The sequence below is a fragment of the Acinonyx jubatus genome, chromosome B2, assembly GCF_027475565.1.
Source record: "Acinonyx jubatus isolate Ajub_Pintada_27869175 chromosome B2, VMU_Ajub_asm_v1.0, whole genome shotgun sequence".
Lineage (NCBI taxonomy): Eukaryota > Metazoa > Chordata > Mammalia > Carnivora > Felidae > Acinonyx > Acinonyx jubatus.
The window spans coordinates 74,157,257-74,177,543 of NC_069385.1; the positions used below are offsets into that span (position 1 = coordinate 74,157,257).

Sequence of the window (20,287 nt, forward strand, 5' to 3'; positions counted from 1 at the left end):
TGACCCTGGCGCTGGGCCCATGGACACACAGATCATCAGGTTCATTTGAGAGCTGCTTCCCACATCCCACAGCACCTACTGAAGGCGGCATCAGTCCATGTAAGAGTCACTTGCAACGCTGTCCCTGCTGTCCTCAGATGTGGGGCAAGTTGGAGAGTCTGCCATTTCCTAAGCTCTGCCCAGGCTTTGCAGGTTGGTTTCTCTCATAAACCCACATTTCAACCCCCCAATGCAATTGTTTCAACATCCCATCTGCTGGGAGAACCATTAAAGTCAACAGGACTTTAGCAAAAGGCGACTGGAAATGTATTGTTGGTAGAGATGCCAGTGACCTCCCCTCCTCTGGTGTCCACATCGTCTCGGTCATTTCTCCTTTATGTTCCCACAACTATGTCTTCCCAAGGGCTGTGTGGTCCTCTAATTCTTTGGGGAAAATGAAGATCCCCCAAGGTAACAGGAGATGGCATTCTCTGCATTTTGCAGGGGGGCACGGGTTTCCTCCTTCGGGCAGCTCTGGGCCGTCGTGGGTTTCATTCCCGGCAGCTTCGCGTCCCAGGAAGATCAAGATGGTGAAATGTTCACCGACCTTCAGGGCATTGTTAACCCACTCGGAACGCAGGACTTGGTGGGGAGCTGGCATGGTTTACAGGCAGCCTCACCTCCCACCTTCTTTGCTCTCTCCCATTCCTCACTGCTCTGGGAGTGGCTACTGGGTGCAAAACAACCTCTTTGGCATCTGGCAGCTTCCCCCAGAGTAATACTGACAAAACACACATTCCAGCCACCTCCTCTGAAAAACCCTCCGCCCCTTTCTCCCTTGGCCCTAGCATAAGCCCATGTCCCCCAGGCACCTACCTTCCTGTGCTGGCTGCAAGGCTGTTTTGCTAACTTAGTACTTAAACTAGTGAATCTCAAACTCTCCCACGGCACGCCTGATTTTGCTTCACTTTGCCGTTCATCTGGGAATAGACCTGAAAGTGCTGACTGGTGACCTCTCAACCCAGATTAGGGCCCTCCTGCATTCTCTTACAGGCCCCACTCCTTTCCTTCCTAGCACACTGCATACTCCAATGGCATGTTCAGCATGTCCGTGGAGTCCTCGCCAGACTGTGTGCTCCCTGAGCCACCATGTCCTGCTGTCCTCACCCTGCTCGGCGCTGCAGCCCTTCTCCACCCACACAGGTGCCCCTCTGAACATCTGTGGCTCAAAGAATTGTGTGTTTATGTCCCCATGCATATGTTTATACAGAGCAACACAATGTCTTCACATTCCCACACACCTGTCTCCCTAATGAAAGTCAGAATTTCTGAATTTGCCTCCTCCTCCACCTCCTCCCCCACCTCGGAGTATCCATCTTTACTTCTTCCTCTTAACTAATGATTTCTCTCTTAAAGGCTGACCTAAGTCTTAAAGGACCTCCCAGCCTTGGGTAATCATCTTTTTATCATCTCTTTGTTACTTATTATTATTTTTAATGTTTATTTTTGAGAGAGAGACAGAGTGCGAGCAGGGGAGGGGCAGAGAGAGGGACACACAGAATCTGAAGTAGGCTCCAGACTCTGAGCTGTCAGCACAGAGTCGATGCGGGGCCCAAACCCACGAACCACCATGAGATCATGACCTGAGCCAAAGTCAGATGCTTAACCAACCGAGCCACCCAGGTGCCCCCTTTTTATCTTCTCTTTAGAACACCATGATTTCTTCCTGTGGTGAAATCAGTCTCTCTTATGAGATTACAATTAACTATCTTGCTTAATTGTAAAGTCTTAAAAAGTGAATATTTCTATCATTCTTCATGGAGGGTTATCCAATGTGTCAGTCACCTTGCAGTTTACCAACAGCAATATATTGGTACCATTTGGCAATGGTTGGAGTTACCTTTTTCACTTATTTGTGGTTGTCTCCTTGCATGGTTGTCAACCTCGCGTGGTTGTCTCCCACTTTAACGGGTGGTGGGTGTCAGAAATAAAGTCTTGAAGACAAGACCAGGTCTCAGAGAACCTTATGGCTCAAAGAGCTCAGGAATGTTGAGTTTTATCACAAGAGCAGCGAAGAGTCCCTGTAGGACCTTAAAGTCGAGATTGACAAGATAAGCTTTGCATTTTAGAAAGATTATTCTGGCAGCACTATGTTGAATGGTTTAGAGAAGGGAATGGCACCAGCGGAAAGCCAGTGTGGGAGCTGATGCAGTGATCCAAGAGGGAACAGTGAGGACTGCATGCAGGGGAATGGATGGAACCAAAACATTGAGGCAAAGGTGGGATACTGGTTGTGGTGGGGTGGGGGGGCAGTGGTTGGTGAGGAAGAGTGAGTGGGGGGCATTCAGCTGCCCAGGGATTTCTGGCTTTATTGACAGGATGGTGATGGCAGCTTGGGCCAACATGAGGATTTCTGGGGGAAGGGGCTTCGAACACAGTAAATGTCGGTTCTTGTGAGTCCTTGGAGGGAAGTGGCCATGTGGCAGTTGGACATAGAGGTTAGCACTACCAATCATGAGCTTGACCTGAGCACACTTCTAAATCACAGCTTCCTCTGGAAGGGCAGCGAATGAACAAAGCAAAGGTTGTAATGAAAATGAGTCAGCATTTACCAAGCACTTGCCACACGCCAGCATCGTGCAAAGTGATTTTGTTAAGAAAGACTGATTTTGTGCTGTGTGATTGGTATTATTACTATAATCATTTTACAGATGAGGAAAACAGATCTAGAGACATAATGAATTGTTCAAGGTCACGCAATTAGTGAGTGGTAGAGCTGGGATCAGAACCACTTATGTTTGACTGCAACCTTCTTAACCACTATGCTTATATATAAAGAGCTTTGCATAAGGCCTGGTATATATAGGGATTACTCAAAATAAAATCCTAAGTACCTGCCATTTTCCATGCTTGGACTCATCTTTGTCCCTTTGTATATAACAGATAAATGATGATTGATAGATCTAAATATAGATAGGTAGGTGAATAGAAACGATAGAATAGAATAGGATAGAATAGAATAGAAATTTCTTTTTTACACCATGGCTTTACTACTTTATTCAATCAATGGCTTTAGCTCCTGAAGTGTGATGATCCTTCTAGAAGCGATACTTCCCGTGGACCCTTCATTGAGCTCCCTCTCTGAGTTAGGTGCACATTCTCTGCTCTACTGCTCACCTCTGTGCAGCGCCTGCACCTGCCTCCTGAACCCCTCTAGCGCCTAGCACAGACTGTGGAGAAGAGCAGGGAGGCACCGCTGAATGAATACATGAATGAGCAGAAGAATCTCTAACAAATTTCTTTCTTCTATACACAGCTAACTTTTCCTACAAAAATGTATTCCTTTGCAGAAAACTGCCTTTGTAAATACTTACTTTCCTATAAACTCATATTTTCATTTCCCCACCATGACTTTCTCCGACCCATTTCTCCTCCATTGCATTCACTACAAGTTCATCATTCATAAGCTCTTCAGAAGGAATATCATACCACTTGCCTGAGAACACCACGCTCCCTGCAGGCAAACAGCAGGTGCTCAAGAAATGTGTTAAATAAATTGATTTTTTAAAGTTTTAATTTTAACTCCAGTTAGCTAACACACAATGTTATAGTGCAATACAGATGTACCATACAGAAAAAAATTCTTATTCATTTCTATAATTTTTATTAACATGAAAATACCTTAGGAAGAGTCTGCCCAAGAGCACTCAGAGCAATGAAAGACATCCATGTCCCTTTACATCTTACAGAGCATTTGTAACACACACATGAGAATTTATGCAAATTCATACTGCAGTATTGTTCCACTTTTCTGGGTCCTATCTAAATATTCCCACCCCTCTCCTTAAGTGTGCTTGTCATTTTTTTTGCTGTTCTGCCCACAGCCTCCCCCATGACTTTAACAACAGATCCTGATCTGAGCTAAACTGTTACCGGCTCTTATTGCTATAATCCTCACATCAGGCAAGTGTTTTTTCTGACCCAGATCATATTTTTTTTAAGTGTTTTAATGTTTGTTTATTTTTGAGAGGGACAGAGACAGACAGCAGGAGTGGGGGTGGGGGGTGGTACAGAGGATCTGAAGTGGGCTCTGCAATGACAGCAGAGAGCCTGATGTGGGGCTCAAACTCATGAACCATGAGATCATGACCTAAGGCGAAGTCGGATGCTCAACCGACTAAGCCACCCAGGTGCCCCTGACCTAAATCATATTCTTATGCTTTCTCCTTCTCTCTTTTATTTTTGCTTTCCAAACATTGCATTTCTAATATTGGGTTCCTTTGTCTACAAGCCCTATTCATTCACTGATTCTAGATCTGACAATCTTGTATATTTTTACCATAAACACTAAATTTCACCAAATGCACTTTTCTGTAACTTAAGAGAGCTGAACCAAACAAAATGACCTCCACCATTGAAATCAGAGAAATTTAATGCGTGCACCTGGTTTAGCCCTGGCTCCCCACCCTCACTGCTTTCTTCATGCAGAAGAAGCCTAAAACACTATTTAAAAAGACAAAAAAGAAAAAAAAAAACTATTACTCTTCTATGAAAAAAACTTTCCTCACTTTCCATCTAGCCCAGCCCAGCATGTTCAACCACCTGAACACCTGAAATGCTGCTGCCATTTAAAGCTAAAAACAAATGAAAATGTAAGGACAGGAAGAGATCTGATTCAAAATCCTCTTATTAAATTAACTCTGAGGAACAGAGTCTGATTCGTTTAACATCTTCTTTAGGGGTATGTTAATATTTACATTTGATGTGGATAGTTTGTCAAAGTCTAGTGGCTTTGGAGAAACTCTGTTGACTAAAGATAAAGCCCAGAGAGATTTTCAGGTCATATGAAGCAGTACTGGAAGAATGAAGATATTCTAAGACTTCTGACTCCAAGTTTCTCCCTGGATTATTAAAAATACCCTGCAGTGAGGACTGAGGGAAAGCTTGTGTCTACACTTCGGTTATCATTCTCATGAATTCTGAATACAGGCCAAAATCTACCTTCCCTTTGTGGGTAAGCAATTTCCTTATTTTCAGGTGATTATGAGGTGACTACATCTCTTATCATTTTATTTCCAAATGCACTGTGTGCTAAACAGAATTTAAGCTAACATTCAATCACTGTCTCTTGGATACACTGCAAACAAATGCATGATATCATAATACCATTCTCCCCTTCTTCCCTACCTCTTCCTCTGTCCATGAAAGATGCCAACTAATTAACTTAATTGATCTTTCCCACTCGGTTTGGACTGAGCCTCAGAATCCTTCTTACCTTAGCCCTACAGGGAGTTACTGTCAATCAACTACAGCTGGCACTGGAGACGAAATTGTTTTTCATGCTTGCCCTAATGATTATGTGCAGAATTGATTTATTGACTTCTAACAACAATAAAATATATCCTCAGTGAGTAACAAACGTTAGAGGCAATGCTTTCAAAGAAAGAAGGAAGAATCCTTTGACTTTTATTTCCCATGTTTGTTCCATGTATATTGTGGCTGGAATCTGCTACTGAATTCAGCGTTGATGCTCTGCTGCCTGACCACACTGTCCTCTGTGCCAACTTTCATGTTTTTTCTTTCCTAAGGCTCTTCTTAGGAGGTGCTGCTATTTATTCATTGCCTCCTTTCACCCGTAAACAAATGTGCCCATTGGTACTGAGGCACTGGTATGAGTAAGTGGATGAACAGAAGAAATAATGAGGACACTCCTCAGGGTGAAATTGAGAGAAAGAAAGCCCTTGGTGTAGGAGTGTGTCAGCCTGAGCCTTGATGCCAGGATTTCTTCAGCGTCTGCAGGAGACACAGAAGTCAGTGGCCATCCGACAGATTTCTATGAAGGTCTTTCATTATTCTGGAATATTTTACTTTTATGGAGAATCTTCCTTTTTTTTTAAAAATATAATTTATTGTCAAGTTGGCTAGTGTGTTCTTGGCTTTGGGAGTAGATTCCCATGATTCATTGCTTACATACAACACCCAGTGCTCATCCCAACAAGTGCTCTCCTCAATGCCCATCACCCAGTTTCCCCTCTTCCCCACCCTCCCCCATCAACCCTCAGTTTGCTCTCTGTATTTAAGAGTCTCTTGTAGTTTCCCTCCCTCCCTCCCTCTCTGTTTGAAACTTTTTTCCCCTTCCCTTCCCTTCCCCCATGGTCTTCTGTTAAGTTTCTCAAGATCCACTTATGAGCGAAAACATATATCTTTCTCTGACTTATTTCACCTAGCATAATACCCTCTAGTTCCATCCACATTGTTGCAAATGGCAAGATTTCATTCTTTCTCATTGCCAAGCAGTATTCCATAGTATATATAAACCACATCTTCTTTATCCGTTCATCAGTTGGTGGACATTTAGACTCTTTCCATAATTTGGCTATTGTTGATACACTGCTATAAACTTTGGGGTACAAGTGCCCCTATGCATCAGCACTCCTGTACCCCTTGGGTAAATTCCTAGCAGTGCTATTGCTGGGTCATAAGGTAGATCTATTTTTAATTTTTTGAGGAACGTCCATTCTGTTTTCCAGAGTGGCTGCACCAGTTTGCATTCCCACCAACAGTGCAAGAGGGTTTCCGTTTCTCCACATCCTTGCCAACATCTGTTGTTTCCTGAGTTGTTCATTTTAGCCACTCTGACCAGTGTGAGGTGGTATCTTAATGTGGTTTTGATTTGTATTTCCCTGATGATGAGTGATATTGAGCATCTTTTCATGTGACTGTGGGCCATCTGGACATCTTCTCTGGAAAAGTGTCTATTCATGTCTTCTGCCCTTTTCTTCACTGGATTATTTGTTTTTCAGGTGTAGAGTTTGGTAAGTTCTTTACAGATTTTGGATACTAACTCTTTGTCTGATATATCACTTGCAAATATCCTTTCCTATTCTGTCGGTTGCCTTTTAGTTTTGATTATTTCCTTTGCAGTGCAGAAGATTTTTATCTTGATGAGGTCCCAATAGTTCATTTTTGCTTTTGTTTCCCTTGCCTTTGGAGATGTGTTGAGTAAGAAGTTGCTGCGGCCGAGGTCAGAGAGGTTGTTGCCTGTTTTCTCCTCTAGGATTTTGATGGTTTCCTGTCTCACATTCAGGTCTTTCATCCATTTTGAGTTTATTTTTGTGTGTGGTGTAAGAGAGTGGTCTAGTTTCATTCTTCTGCATGTTGCTGTCCAGTCTCCCAGCACCATTTGGTAAAGAGACTTTTTTCCATTGGATACTCTTTCCTGCTTCATCAAAGATTAGTTGGCTATATATTTGTGGGTCCAATTCTGGGTTCTCTATTCTATTACATTTGTCTATGTACCGATACCATACTGTCTTGATAGAAATTTTCCCTTTCTGATCTGTCCATTTACAGTTGATTGATCAAAGCGATAAACAATATGCATTATTAAACAATATGCATTGACTCCCATAATTTATTTAAAATGTCCCCAGGGGCGCCTGGGTGGCTCAGTCAGTTAAGCGGCCGACTTCGGCTCAGGTCATGATCTCACGGTCCGTGAGTTCAAGCCCCGTGTCGGGCTCTGTGTTGACAGCTTGGAGCCTGGAGCCTGTTTCAGATTGTGTGTCTCCCCCTCTCTGACCCTCCCCCGTTCATGCTCTGTCTCTCTCTGTCTCAAAAATAAACGTTAAAAAAATTTTTTTTAAATGTCCCTAACACAGGGGTAATATTTGATAAATATTTACTGAATAAATGAACAAGTAAATAAATAACTGGTAGGAGAGGAGGAAAGTGACAGAGAAGTAATTTCCAAGGCTGGACTTGTTGCTGGTTGCCACCAGCAGCCTCCTCCACGTAACCTAGAATTCTGTACTAGCATCATCATGTCTTGTGTGTGCTGCAATGAGAAACTGCAGTCTCTCTGACCTCTAGTACCAAACTGGCAAAGAGTTCTGTTTTGAAAGCCTCTGATGAATGGTCACAGCAGGCACAGAGTGGTAATTTTAGCAGGAAACTTGGCCATAGAAGGCAAGGAAGGTGCAAATGCCTGGTTGTTGAGAAAGCCTCACAGGCCAGGAACCTGTTAGGCGTCACTTCACACAAAGCCTGCATTCTCAACTGGGCAGCATGTTCCAAAATCAAGCTGTGAAGAGGCCACAGCGGCCCAGTTCTGACAAGCTCCTGGTGTAGCATCCTTGGTCAGACTCTACCTGAAGCAGAGTTTTTATTCCAAGCGCTACAAGAAAATATAGATTTTTTCCAAGATTTGAAATGACCCCTCCCCCTCTCCATTTCAGGCTTGCCTGGCTTGAAGCAAGGCAAGGTGGGCAGACACTGAAAACGTGCCCACTGGGACAGGGCCAGTGGCCCAGAGGCCTGTTCCCCTTTCCTGTTTCTTATTTCAGGGGACATTGTATGGAACTGTCTGGCAGTGGTCTGGTGGTCACTGTCCTTTCTCCTTCACCCTCCCCATGCTTCCCCACTCCTGCCTGTCTGCTGGCCATTGAGGAGTCCCCTCCAGGTAGATGGCCAGCAGAGAAGGACACTTCTTGCCATTAAGGCTGTAAGACACCTGTGAGGATGCACATGGTCCCAGGGTTAGGAGAGAGCCTTTACAACTCCTAAGAACACCCAGAGAAGCAGGGAGATGCCTGGGCAGCCCTCCCCTTGTCCCCCTGGCTTCCCACTCACGGCCAACCAGCCAGGAAGGACTGTTGCTTCTGCTCCTACACCATTCTCTCTCAGGTGGTCTTCTCTACCATATTCCCATTGCCCCCTCTGCCTCCTCACTTCTCACCCACACCTTTCTGGAATCTTCAAGTCAGCCTCCTGGCCACCAGGCTCACAAACCTCCTGCCACCGCAGGCCATCAGAATGCATTTCTGAAAACGCGCGTGCAACTGCTTCTAGCCCCTGCGTTGAGTCCCTCCAAGGTCCCTCCAAGGCCTCCTACCTCCCACTGAAATCCTGATCTCCCTGAGCTGGTTCATTTCTTCTGCCAAACTTCAGATGCGCTCAGTTCCAGGAACACTAAACCACCCACACTCAATGAGATGCCTTAGATGCTGCTCAAGTGTGATCTCCCTGTGAAGACTTCCGTGGCACCTCCACTGTAGATACCACACTCTGACATACCTTGCATGCACAGCTCTGACAATACATGACCTTGCTGTGGCTGTCTGCTCACACATCTTTCTCCCACAGACAAGAGTGGCATTGACTATCCCTGCATCCTTGGTGACACCAGATGAATGCCTGGCATCAGTGCCCAGCAGATGTTTACTGAATGAATGATAAAACCACCCACTCTACCTGTCCATTTAAATGGGCTCCACCTTACTCTCTGATTTGGTACATGAGCCATTAAAACTTTTCAGAGCAAGGCAGGATTTTATTTTTTACAACTTGGTTAATAGTTATTACACAATATTTTGTGAAATGAGAGAAATCAAGTTGCTTGGAAGCTTAGCCAACTGCATTACCATTCCTGGCTGACCCTCTCAGGGCAATTGGCCTGGTTCCCTTGTTTTCATTCTGTGTGTGTGTGTGTGTGTGTGTGTGTGTGTGTGTGTGTTTTAGTTTGTTTTTACTTATTTTGGGGAGAGAGAGAGAGAGCGAGCAGGTGAGGGGTAGAGAGAGAGGGCAGAATCTCTGCGCACTGTCAGCGCAGAGCCCAATATGGGGCTCTAACTCACAAACCGTAAGATCATGACCTGAGCTGGTCACTCATCCGACTGAGCCACCCAAGCGCCCCTCATTTTCTATTTTAAATTTAGATTTCCACTAATATCTTACTGACCTTTGTGAATGAAGATTTTTTTTTTTTTAAAGTTGGTTGAACTGTTCTGTGTCTTATGTATATACATGGGAACATTATTTAGATTTCATGATGGCAGTTAGGGAGAAAATGGAACTTTTTAGAGTCTCTTTATATTGGAAATCTGCTGAGGATACCCAACTATCAAAGGATGCCTATGTCTGAATTAGTAAGGGGACATTTCAGAGCCTCAGCTTTGTTCACAGAGGACTGTAAAAATTACTAATGATTTGACATAAGGGAAATTTCAAGAAAGTTTTTTTTAAACACAAAAAATATGACAAAAAGAAATATTAATAGTTAAGATCTTCATGCTACGTAGCCCAGCCCTATTCACATATTAACTTATTTAATTCTTATAATGTTATTAGGTAGGTGCTATTATTTGCCCTTTTCCTAGATGGGGAAATGGAGGCACAGGGCTCTCACAACTAGCAAGTGACAGAGCTGAAGTATGAACAAAGGTAGCGAGGCTTAAGCATCCAGGGCCTTAACCATTCTGTCAAACTGCCACTAATGTAAATACCTGGAAGGGATGGGTATCATTCAACTGGTTTCTTACAGGGTTCTAGAGTGTCAAGTAACAAGGCCCCAGGAAGTCCTTGTCCTCAGGAAGCTGAGAGACAGACAGGGAGAGGGCAAGACATGAGTGCATGCATGCACGCATCCATCCGTGCATACATAAGACATAAGACATATGGGAACCACAGACAGGGGTGTTTGTGAAATAGCCCAGCAAAGACATGGGCACAGACTGCTCACTCAGGACCAAAGGCGCTCAGAGTGGGAGCTTTACCTCTCTGGCACCAGTTAGGGGAAGCTCACAGGCAAGTGGCTGCAACTGTATACACACGTGAGGCAATGAAAACATGAGGGCTGAGGTAGTCAAGTCTTCTAACTGAAGACAAGAGGCTTAAACATGATGTTAGAAGAAAAAGGAAGGAAATTATTTAAGGGCAGTGCAGTATGCATGACACAGAAGAAAATAAATTGTTTTAATCCACAGAAATCAATTGTAATAATGTCAAAAAGCCATTTGTCAGAAATCCACAACATCTGTATTCAGCTAGTCATTGACACACTAGCTCATCTCATTAAGGACTGGAGGCAGCAGCACACCCTCTCATCTAAGGATTGAGGGGAGAGCCTGACCTATTACACAATGGGGCTCAGTTGCCGATCACTCAGGGAAACTCAACAAGGACTTTAAGAGGAGAGGACTACAAATTCGGTTTGGTTTAGTTGATACATTTCTGGAGTTGTGGACCATTTCCGGTGTTGGGTTGTGCTCTCCCTGGCCCCTTAGCCATGGGCTGGGTCATGGTGGTCCTGGCAGGTGAATGTGGCCTCTGACTAAATGACAGAAAAGATCCTGGGGCACGGCCCAGCTCACGTGCACTTCAATGTTTGTTGACCGAATGAATGAACAGGTACTGAACAGACAGCATTTCCCATTTCCCACATCAGATGGAAAAATTTACAAACTCTCTATGTGCAAAATACATATATCAGCATTACATTTAGAATTATCTATTCGACGGATGGACTTCCATGCAGCTTTAACTATATCTCTGAGGGGCTAGAGGGCTCTGGCTAATGTGTGGATTATATATGGAATCGATTATTCAAGTGAGGGAAAAGAGGTGTCAGAGAACTTTCAAATTCTAGTTATGTGGTTGAAGAAAAGACACTGAAGGAGTTCACACAGTATTCAGATGTATCTGTAACTGAAGAGCAGAAAGCTTCCAGCTCACTGTGTGATTTGTTTCTTTTTGTTTGTTTTCCAATTTTCAGTTGGGTAAACACAGAGGCCAGAACAAGGACAAGATGAGCAAAGAAACCGCCTTTGCTTCCTCCCTCTGTGTTTGAGGCCGGTCTCACCCCGCCCAGCTCTGGTGTAGAACTCACTCTGGAAGAGAGGAAGTAGAAAGGCCATGACCACAGCCACAGGATGGAGTGGGGGCCACTGACATCACTGAGGCTTGGGGATCAACAACCACCCAGAGTCTCAAAACTTCTGAGGTCTGAGCTCTATGAATAGCTACTAACTTACTTTGCCTTAAATAACAACAACAACAACAACAACAAAACCATTGTCATCAGTATACCTCTTTCAAACTTTCCAAATTAGCATTGTTAATTTGTCTTTCCTGGACATGGATTTGCTATAGAAGATAAAGTAATTCTGAGAGTTTCTTTGATGTGAGAGACTTTGTAAGCACCTGAATATAAGGTGACTTCCCCTTGCTTAGGGATTAGTTTTCTGTGGAGAAGAGGAAACATGGCAATCATCCATTTGGGCATCTGTGACACATAAATTAAGGCTTGACGTTGTGTCTTCTGCAGACCAGATTTTGGTTCCTGAACTCCCATGCTCAGGTGTTAGAATTTCAGTCATTTTTGCTTTGCTTTGCTTATGCCCCACCTTCATAGGTCTTGCTCAGCCTATGTGGTCAACAAGGGCTCAAAAGGGCACTGTCCCTCTATCCACTGAATAGCAGGTTTCTCCCTAGCAGGTCTGATCCGCTGTCCTTGGCACTTAGCAGAGAGCCTGGCGCATGCAGTTCTTAGTGAGTATTTGTGGAGTAAATGAATAACTGAGCCTCAAAGACAACAGGCTTGAAACTGGGCTCATCACCCTACCGTTCCTTAGGCCATCACCTTCTATTACATATAGAGTAATGCTCCATCCAAATCCTGTGAACCTCTATCTGGAAACAGTGGCCAACTCAAGGTACCTGGGAGAAGACCCAATCCATCTCTCCACAAGGAAATAGCTGTCGTAACAGCAAATGTGACAGAGACCTAAGAGAGTTGTCACTCAAACTGAGACTTGTATGTAAAATTAAGTTCTGGGACAAACCAAGTTACACTAGCAGATTTGAAGCAAGACGGAGGTCTGGGCGGGGCCTGAGCTGCTGAGGAGTGACATGCAACAGACCACCCCCTCAGTCCCCCATCCTACAGATGAGGAATCCGGCGGCCAAACTCACATAGCTAATGAGTGGGAAGAGACAAGCAGTAAAACCTGGGTGTGGTGATGTCTCGTCCAAATCTCTTTCCACGGCCCCTGTCTGCCACAGGCCACAGGGCCCAGTCCTGTCCAATCAGCTCAGGAGAAGCCTTTAGACTGCAATTCTGTGCGGTAAATAGCAGGCTTCAGCTGTCAGGGGGTAAGGTTCAGTAGAAGAGTCCGTGTTCCCGTGTGGTAGTGTCAAACTGCTGACTCCTGGTGCCCCTGGCCTGAACCCTCTTAGTCATCTTTTGATTACACCCTCTCCTGAGTCACCCCTGCCAACAGAAGGTGAGCACCGCCAGCACTTCCTAACACCTTACTGAGAGCCGACGTTGTGCTAAGCGCCTCCCGTGTGCCACCATGTCCTTTCAACCTCACAACAACCCATGTGGTGAAGACCATCATCACACCCATCTTAAGCATGTGGAAATGGAGGCTTCAAGAGATGAAATAACCTGCTGTCAGTCCACAGAGAGGGGACTTGATCCCAGGTGGTCACCCCAGAGTTTACTCTCTTGGCCCCATGCCATCCTGCCTGCCCGCTGAAGCCTTCCCATGGACTCAGCCTTTCTCCCCCCATCACAGTTCAGTGACCACCTCACCCTAGACTGCTGCCCAGGCTCTTCTCCATCCTCTTCCTGGGGGGGGGGGGGGGGGTCTTCTGTCTCCCATCCATTTCTGCTCATCTTCCAAAACTGTGACTTCCCTATGTCACTGACAGTTTTTTTCCCTCACATCAACCAATTCTCCAGTTCTCTGGGGTTATAGACTGGGTGCCCAACAATTCGGTTCAAGTCTGCCACTATCTACCTGGAATGAGCACCAGACCTCACCAGTAAAAGGGCTCAGTGCTACAGGACGGCCCTCACTTCAGGTGCCAGCTGCCAGTCCTGGGCACCTCTACTTCTGACCAACCAGCTATAAACTGGGGATTTGACGGACCTCTTCCACGGGTTGGATAAAACTCAAAGAAGTCAGAGAAGTGCTTTAGTTACTATTACTGGTATATTATAAAGGATACAACTGAGGGACAGCCAAGCAGACAACATGCATAGGGCAAGGCATGCAGGGGGCCAGGGGGTGTGTAGAGCTTCCATGCCCTCTCTGGGCACAACTCCCTCCCAGTACCTCAGTGTGTTCACCAAACTAGAAGCTCTCTGAACCCCAGCATTTAGGGGGGTTTGTCACATAGGCATGATTGATTAAATTATTGGCCATTGCTGATTAACTCAACCTCTCACCCATCTCCCCTCCCACGAGGTTGAGGGGAGACTGAAAGTTTCAATTCTCTATTCATGCCTTGGATTTTCTGACTGCCAGTCCTTTTTCTGAATCTATCTAGTAGTCCCCAGCCATCAGTCATCTCATTAGCATACAAAAGGCTCTCCTCACTCAGGGGATTCCAAAGGTTTTGGGAGCTGTATGCCAGGAACTGGAATAAAGATGAAATATCTGGGTTGTTTTTTTTTTTATTATACCACAGATGCCTTCTACTCAGAAACCTCCAGTGCCCCCAGCCCCTACCCTGCTGTGACAAAAGAGGAGAGCCCAAACTTTTCAGATGGCCATTAAGCTGTATAAAAGCTCATCTCCCATGACTCCTGCCTCCTCAGTTCTGGTCCAGAATCTTGCAGATTCCTGCGATTCCTGCCTCTGCACTCTGTCCCATCTGCCTGCCCTTTCGTTGAATCAAAACATTTCACTGAACTGAAACTGAATCAATGTGTTTAGAATTGTGTGGAACCTCAGAGATGAGGTGGATCAAATCTCTTATTTTATAGATGAGGAAGTGGTGATCCAGACAGGTGAATGGCATAGCCCCAGGTCACAAATTTATTATTGCTTAAAAGGTAGAGAGAACAGTACCAATGTCTGAATTTCTGGTGATGAGTGCTGGAGATGATAAGCTTCAAATTAATAAAATTAATAAACTCTTTTTAAAAATGTTTATTTATTTCTTTTGAGAGAGAGTATGCACATGAGCAGGGGAGGGGCAAAGAGACAGGGAGAGAGAGAAAGAGTCCTAAGCAGGCTCTGCATTGCCAGCGCAGAGCCTGATGCAGGTCTCAAACTCATGAACCATGAGATCATGACCTGAGCTGAGATCAAGAGTTGGACGCTTAACCTTCTGAGCCACCCACCCAGGCGCCTCACCAAATTAATAAACTCTTATGTAAACTTCCAAAAGCACAACTCACAAGGCAAAAAAAAAAAAAAAAAAAAGAGAGACAGAGATTAATTTGATTATACCAAATGAAGGATTTCTGTTCAATGAAGGATTGAGTTAACACACATAATCAGAAGATAAAATTGGTCACAGATCAATACCTAGAACTCCTGAAAATCAGGAAAAATAGAGTAAACCTAATGTTTAAAAAAGAGCAAATGAAGTGAACATGCAATTAGGGAGGAGAAAACCTCAAAAGTGAATATACCAAAGTCCGCAGTTATTGGAAAAATACAAGATCGAATAATGAGATGACATTTCATACCTACTGGAAAGCTGGATAATGCTGCAAGATAGGAGTAAGGATTTGGGGATTCACATCTGTGTGGGTGTAGAGGTCAGGGAGAGTAGAGCATGCCAGTCCCACAGGAAAGCAATCTGGCAGTCTTTAGATGTAAGGATACACATCCCTGGGACCAGCAATTCTGCCGTGGGGTATGGATCCCAAAGAAATCCTCCTAGGCAGGAAGTGGAGGAAGCTATTCAGAGCAGCCTATCTGTGTAACTGCAGCATAACTGGTGCCATCTCCAAAACCGTCACCAAAGAGCAGATAGTAAAATGTACAGAGATCTCTGTGGAGCACAGTACACAGCAGACACAGGATGACATGAACAAAGTGAAAACAACCAGTTTAAAAAAGCAGAATCAGACCTATAAGTACAGAGAACAAACCATTGGTTGCCAGAGGAAAGGAGTATGGGGTTGGGCAAAATGGGCAAGGGGGAGTGGGAAAACAGGCTTCCAGTTATGGAATGAAGTTACAGGAATACAAGGCACAGCATAAGGGCTACAGTCAATGATACTGTAACAGTGTTGCGTGGTTGTATGATGACAGATGGTAGCTACATTCGTGAGTACAGCAGAATGGCATAAACTTGTCCAATCACTACCTTGTAACTTGAAACTAATGTAACATTGTGTGTCAAGGATACTCAGATAAAACTAAAACAAAAACCCACACAATCAGTTTAGGGCAAAAGCAAGAAACAGAATGAGCTGAGCAACAGGAGGAGTTATATAAATTACATATTTATATATAAACTGTATATATAATACATAGTTATATATTTAAAACAGAAGAAACCTAACTATATATATGGGCACATGGGTGGCTCAGTAGGTTGAATGTCCGACATCGGCTCAGGTCACGATCTCTGGTTGGTGAGGTCCAGCCCCACATCTGCCTCTCTGATGTCAGCCTGTCAGCACAGAGCCCACTTCAGATCCTCTCTCTGTCCCCCCTCTCTCTGCCCCTCTCCCGCATGTACTCTCTCCAAAACAAATAAATACTTGAAAAAAGAAAAGAACCTTAACTATAATAAAGGTTCTGGAAGTACACACAGGAACAAAACGTGAACATCAAACAGAATGGCTGCCCATGTAGGAGGTGGGGAATGTTGATGAGAAGCGATTTGATTAGAGGTCCGCTGGGAGAGTTAAAGGCAGGGGCCCCAGTCCCCACCCTGCCTGCTGGCTCAGGCACCAACGGGCCCCGGGCCGTTTGCTAAGGCTTCAGCTACAGTCTTTCAGACAGAAAGTTGGATGCAGGGGCAAGCACCTCAGAAGCAGGCCGGCTACAAAGGAGGCTGCCCTTCTCCACTGAAGCTATTTCCTCACAGCCCACTCTGAAGGCAGGAAGCCCACCTCAGGGCATGAACCCCTCAGATTGTGTGCTTTGGGGGGAGGTGGTTCCAAGTCCACTCGACGAGTAAAATAGTTTAGAAAATGGGGCTTAGGAAAGACAGTGGAGGGGGCAGAGGAGGGATGGTAGAGTGTGCCAGGCAGTCGGAATCGGATAAACTAACACTGTAAACCCAAACCTTCCATTGTTTTATTTGCTTCCTGGCAGCGCATACAGAAGTAACCTTTACTGAGGACTTACTATGACCCAACAGGGTGCTAGGGATTTTTACACTTGTCTTACATACTGTTCACAAAAATCCAACACAGGGGTGGGAGTTATCCCTCTTGTTTTACAGTCAGGAAACAGGGGGCTCAGAGAAAGTACCCCAGCCAAGCTCACACTGTGACTGCATCCACTTTGTCTTCCTCATGCCTTCAGGGGCACTAATCCTTCCATGGAGACAGCCAGCCAACTAGTGGCTTCTGACATTCTCCCTCTAGAACTTTCTGCCCAGCAGCTGGGTTTAGGAGGTTTCCAGGCTTGCCCCAGGCCCTCCAGAGGTATGAAAAATGTTCCAGCAGCTCTGGCTGGGACACACAGGTCTAGAAAGTCAACACCTCTTCAGAGGCTCCTGCTCTAGGGAACTCCTGGGGTTGAGCTAGATTCTAGCAGCTTCCTCTTTGCCCTCTATACTCTTGAGTCCTTAGACGTGGCTCCTCTAACCAAGTCCAGTTTCTAGAGAACTGGAAATGCCCCTGAACAACTCTTTTCCATCCTACCCTAAATCTCCAGCTTCCTGGGATTTAGCATGTGGAGGGTGAGTGGGTGGAGTGAGGGAACATTTATAACAGAACAGCAATAAATTCCCTGAGAGTAGAATAATATAAACAAAAACTGACAGTGAAAAATCTCCTTATCACACACTAAAGCATAACAAGACTAGAATTTTATGCAGGTCAAATCATGTTTGTCAAACCCCACAACTGCAGAGTAAGTCCTGATGAGATACTATCAGGAACATGGCCATCAGCCTTCCCCCATTTTATCTCCTGTTAACATATAGTAGCTTATTTTTCCTCAGGCCTCAGTCCAATGATTTTGAGTAAAACTTAAAATTATTGCATCCAACAAAAAGCATTCTAAATAATTTCCAGTGGTGAACTTCTGTAACTTGCAGAAAATGGTTCCAGCCTCAGCCAGAGTTCTATCATAAATACTTGATATGGTGATTAATATCATGGGATCAATTTGACTTACAGAGGAAAACATTAGTATTAGGGAAAACTAGGAATTCTCCATTTTTTTTTCCACCTAAAGGAGTTTACATAGCCATGGAGAAAAGGATGCCACAAGAAATAAAGTTGAGAGTTGTGGTTCACATGATATCAAAACGAACTCACATAATGTTTATTTTCACTTCTGGGAGGAAATGAAGACGTAGACTAGTTAACAATTCAATTCAATAAATATTTATTCTGTCAGCATCGCACACAAAACACCAGGTAGGTTGGGCTGTGGAAATACCAACGCTAAGAGACCATACAGGGTTCTTGAGACCCATCATTCTTCTGTGGAGTCCAGACAGATGCTGGTGAGCCGCCCCCACTCCATCTGTGGACTTTCAGGGTTTAGGGATCTGTTTGAATTGTTGTGCTTTCAGTGACCCTGATAACCTTATGACCAACAATCAGAATGCAGAGGCGCTCTCTGCCCATCTCTCACCTCTCTGAAATGAGCTTTCTTTTTGGCAGAAAAAAGCCAAACAGCTCTACCTTATCATCTTTTCCCATCTTCCTCTCTCCACGTTTCCAGGGAAAGAATAACTTCTGTGCTCTTCTCATACCAAGTGTATTGTTAGCCCTCTGTATCCCAGCCTGGACCACACCTCTCCTTCCTTTCCCTGTACGTGGGCTCCACAGATTTCCCTGCTTTGTTCTTCCTCTTATAAAGCTCTTAAGATTTCTTATCACCAGTTACTCCACAGAATCCCTTTAGTCTAGGATTTTACACAGGGTTAAAGTTGGGTGGTGGTTTGATTAAAAAAATAAACCAGATATATGTTTTCGGCATATTTATGACTGTGAAACCCCTCCCTGCTCATTTTCTAGAAATGAGTCCAAGAAGTAAGGCATTGCCTTTAACAGAGCATTTGGGAGCTTGGATTTAAAACTCTTGCACATGTTTTAAGAGTGCCTCATCTCTTAAGTTGGATTCCCTTCCTATATCTCTGCCGCCAAAGCGATTTTATTGAAATCCTCTGAAACCCCAGTGTTCCAGCATTTTGGGTCTCTCTGGAAGTTTCTTTCTTTTGTTAAAAAAATATAGAGTAGTATCTGGTAATAAAAGTAACATTTACAGAGGCCACACTGTGTGCCAGTCAACCCTCTGAGGCAGATACAATTATTCTCCCCATTTTATAAAGGCTGGAACTGAGGCACAGAGAGACAGTAAATAACTCGCACACAGAAGGTAGTTGCACCAGGAATCTACCCCAAGCTTGTGAGCTTAATCGGGCTCAAGCTCCAACATCAAAGGGATCTGCAATCCATTCTTATCTTGTCTCCCTTTTGGAGCCCATGACCAGGGCACTGTACCCAACCTCTTTGAGTTTTCCTTCCAATAAAAACGAAATAAAACATTCTACTCCTGACCCTGTTTTTGGATAACTGCCACTGCTCCCATGTACCCCAGCTGACTCCCCTGGGAAGTACGGCTGTGTCCCTCTCCTCTAAATGCCCCCCCCCCCCAGCGGGGGGGGTGTAATCAAACGCATCAATCCATTTAAAAAGAATCATCCAAAGGACTTTTATGTCTGTATCTACCCGGCACGCCGGCGGGAGCGTCGCTTTCTCCCCACGGCGCTCTGCGTCCTGTTCTGGGCCGGCCACTCGATGCCCCGCCGTCCGCTGCTCCTCCGCGCTGGGTTCCCTCTCGGTTCGGGACTCCCACCCCAGGGCTCCCCAGCCTCCCCGCTAACAAGGCGCCCTCTTACCATGGCGTCGTAGCGCAGGGCGTTCATGAAGTGCGCCACCTCGGCGCCCTTGTACACGGTGAACCAGATGGTGCCCTGGTACTGGTCGCCGGCGTCGAGCAGCAGCACGTGCGGATCGGCGCGCCGGATCTGCTGCACCTTGGTGAAGAGGCGCGCCACGCCGCCCACGCAGCGGCTGGCGTTGACGCACTTGCTGGAGTCTTCGCTCGTCTGCTCCAGCCGGCTGTGCACGTCGTTGGTGTGCAGGATGGTGAGTTCCCAGGCGCCGGCCGCCGGCCACAGCAGCGCGCCCAGCGCGAGGAGCCGCAGTGCCGGCGCCCGTGAGGCTCCAGGGCCCATGGCTGCGGCGCGGGGAGCGGGGAGTGCGGACGGGCCGGGCGAGCGGCGGCGAGTGGCGGCGGGAGCTGGAGCTGGGCGCCCTTGCCGGCGGGGCTGGGCGGGGCGGGGGCGGGCTTCCCTCGGCCCGGAGGCCGGCCCCACCGCCGGGCGCACGCCCGCGCGGTCACCCGATCCGACCCTGGCACCCGGGGAGGCCGGGCGCGCCCGGGCTGGCGGCTGGCACCCGCTGCCGGCAGGAACAGTAGGGAGGTTGTTCCCGGCGGGGAGCGGGCCGCCGGCCCCGATGCCGGGGTGCCCGCAGCCCCACAGCTGGTGCGATGCCTTTCCGGGGTGCGAGGGAGGAACCGGAGGG

The 20,287-nt window shown here is 45.9% G+C and overlaps 1 protein-coding gene across 2 annotated transcripts in view; it reads right to left on the bottom strand.

Moving 5' to 3' along the window:
* The window catches only part of NT5E (5'-nucleotidase ecto), a 48,258-nt gene extending 28,237 nt beyond the window's left edge, over positions 1-20,021 (bottom strand). The window contains exon 1 of one of the 2 annotated variants that reach the window (XM_027057313.2): positions 19,597-20,021. In XM_027057313.2, coding sequence (XP_026913114.1) covers positions 19,597-19,935 — 339 coding nt within the window. In that variant the 5' untranslated portion in view covers positions 19,936-20,021. The remainder of the gene's footprint in view (positions 1-19,596) is intronic. The other variant, XM_027057312.2, reaches the window with a different exon arrangement.
* Positions 20,022-20,287: the final 266 nt, after the last annotated feature.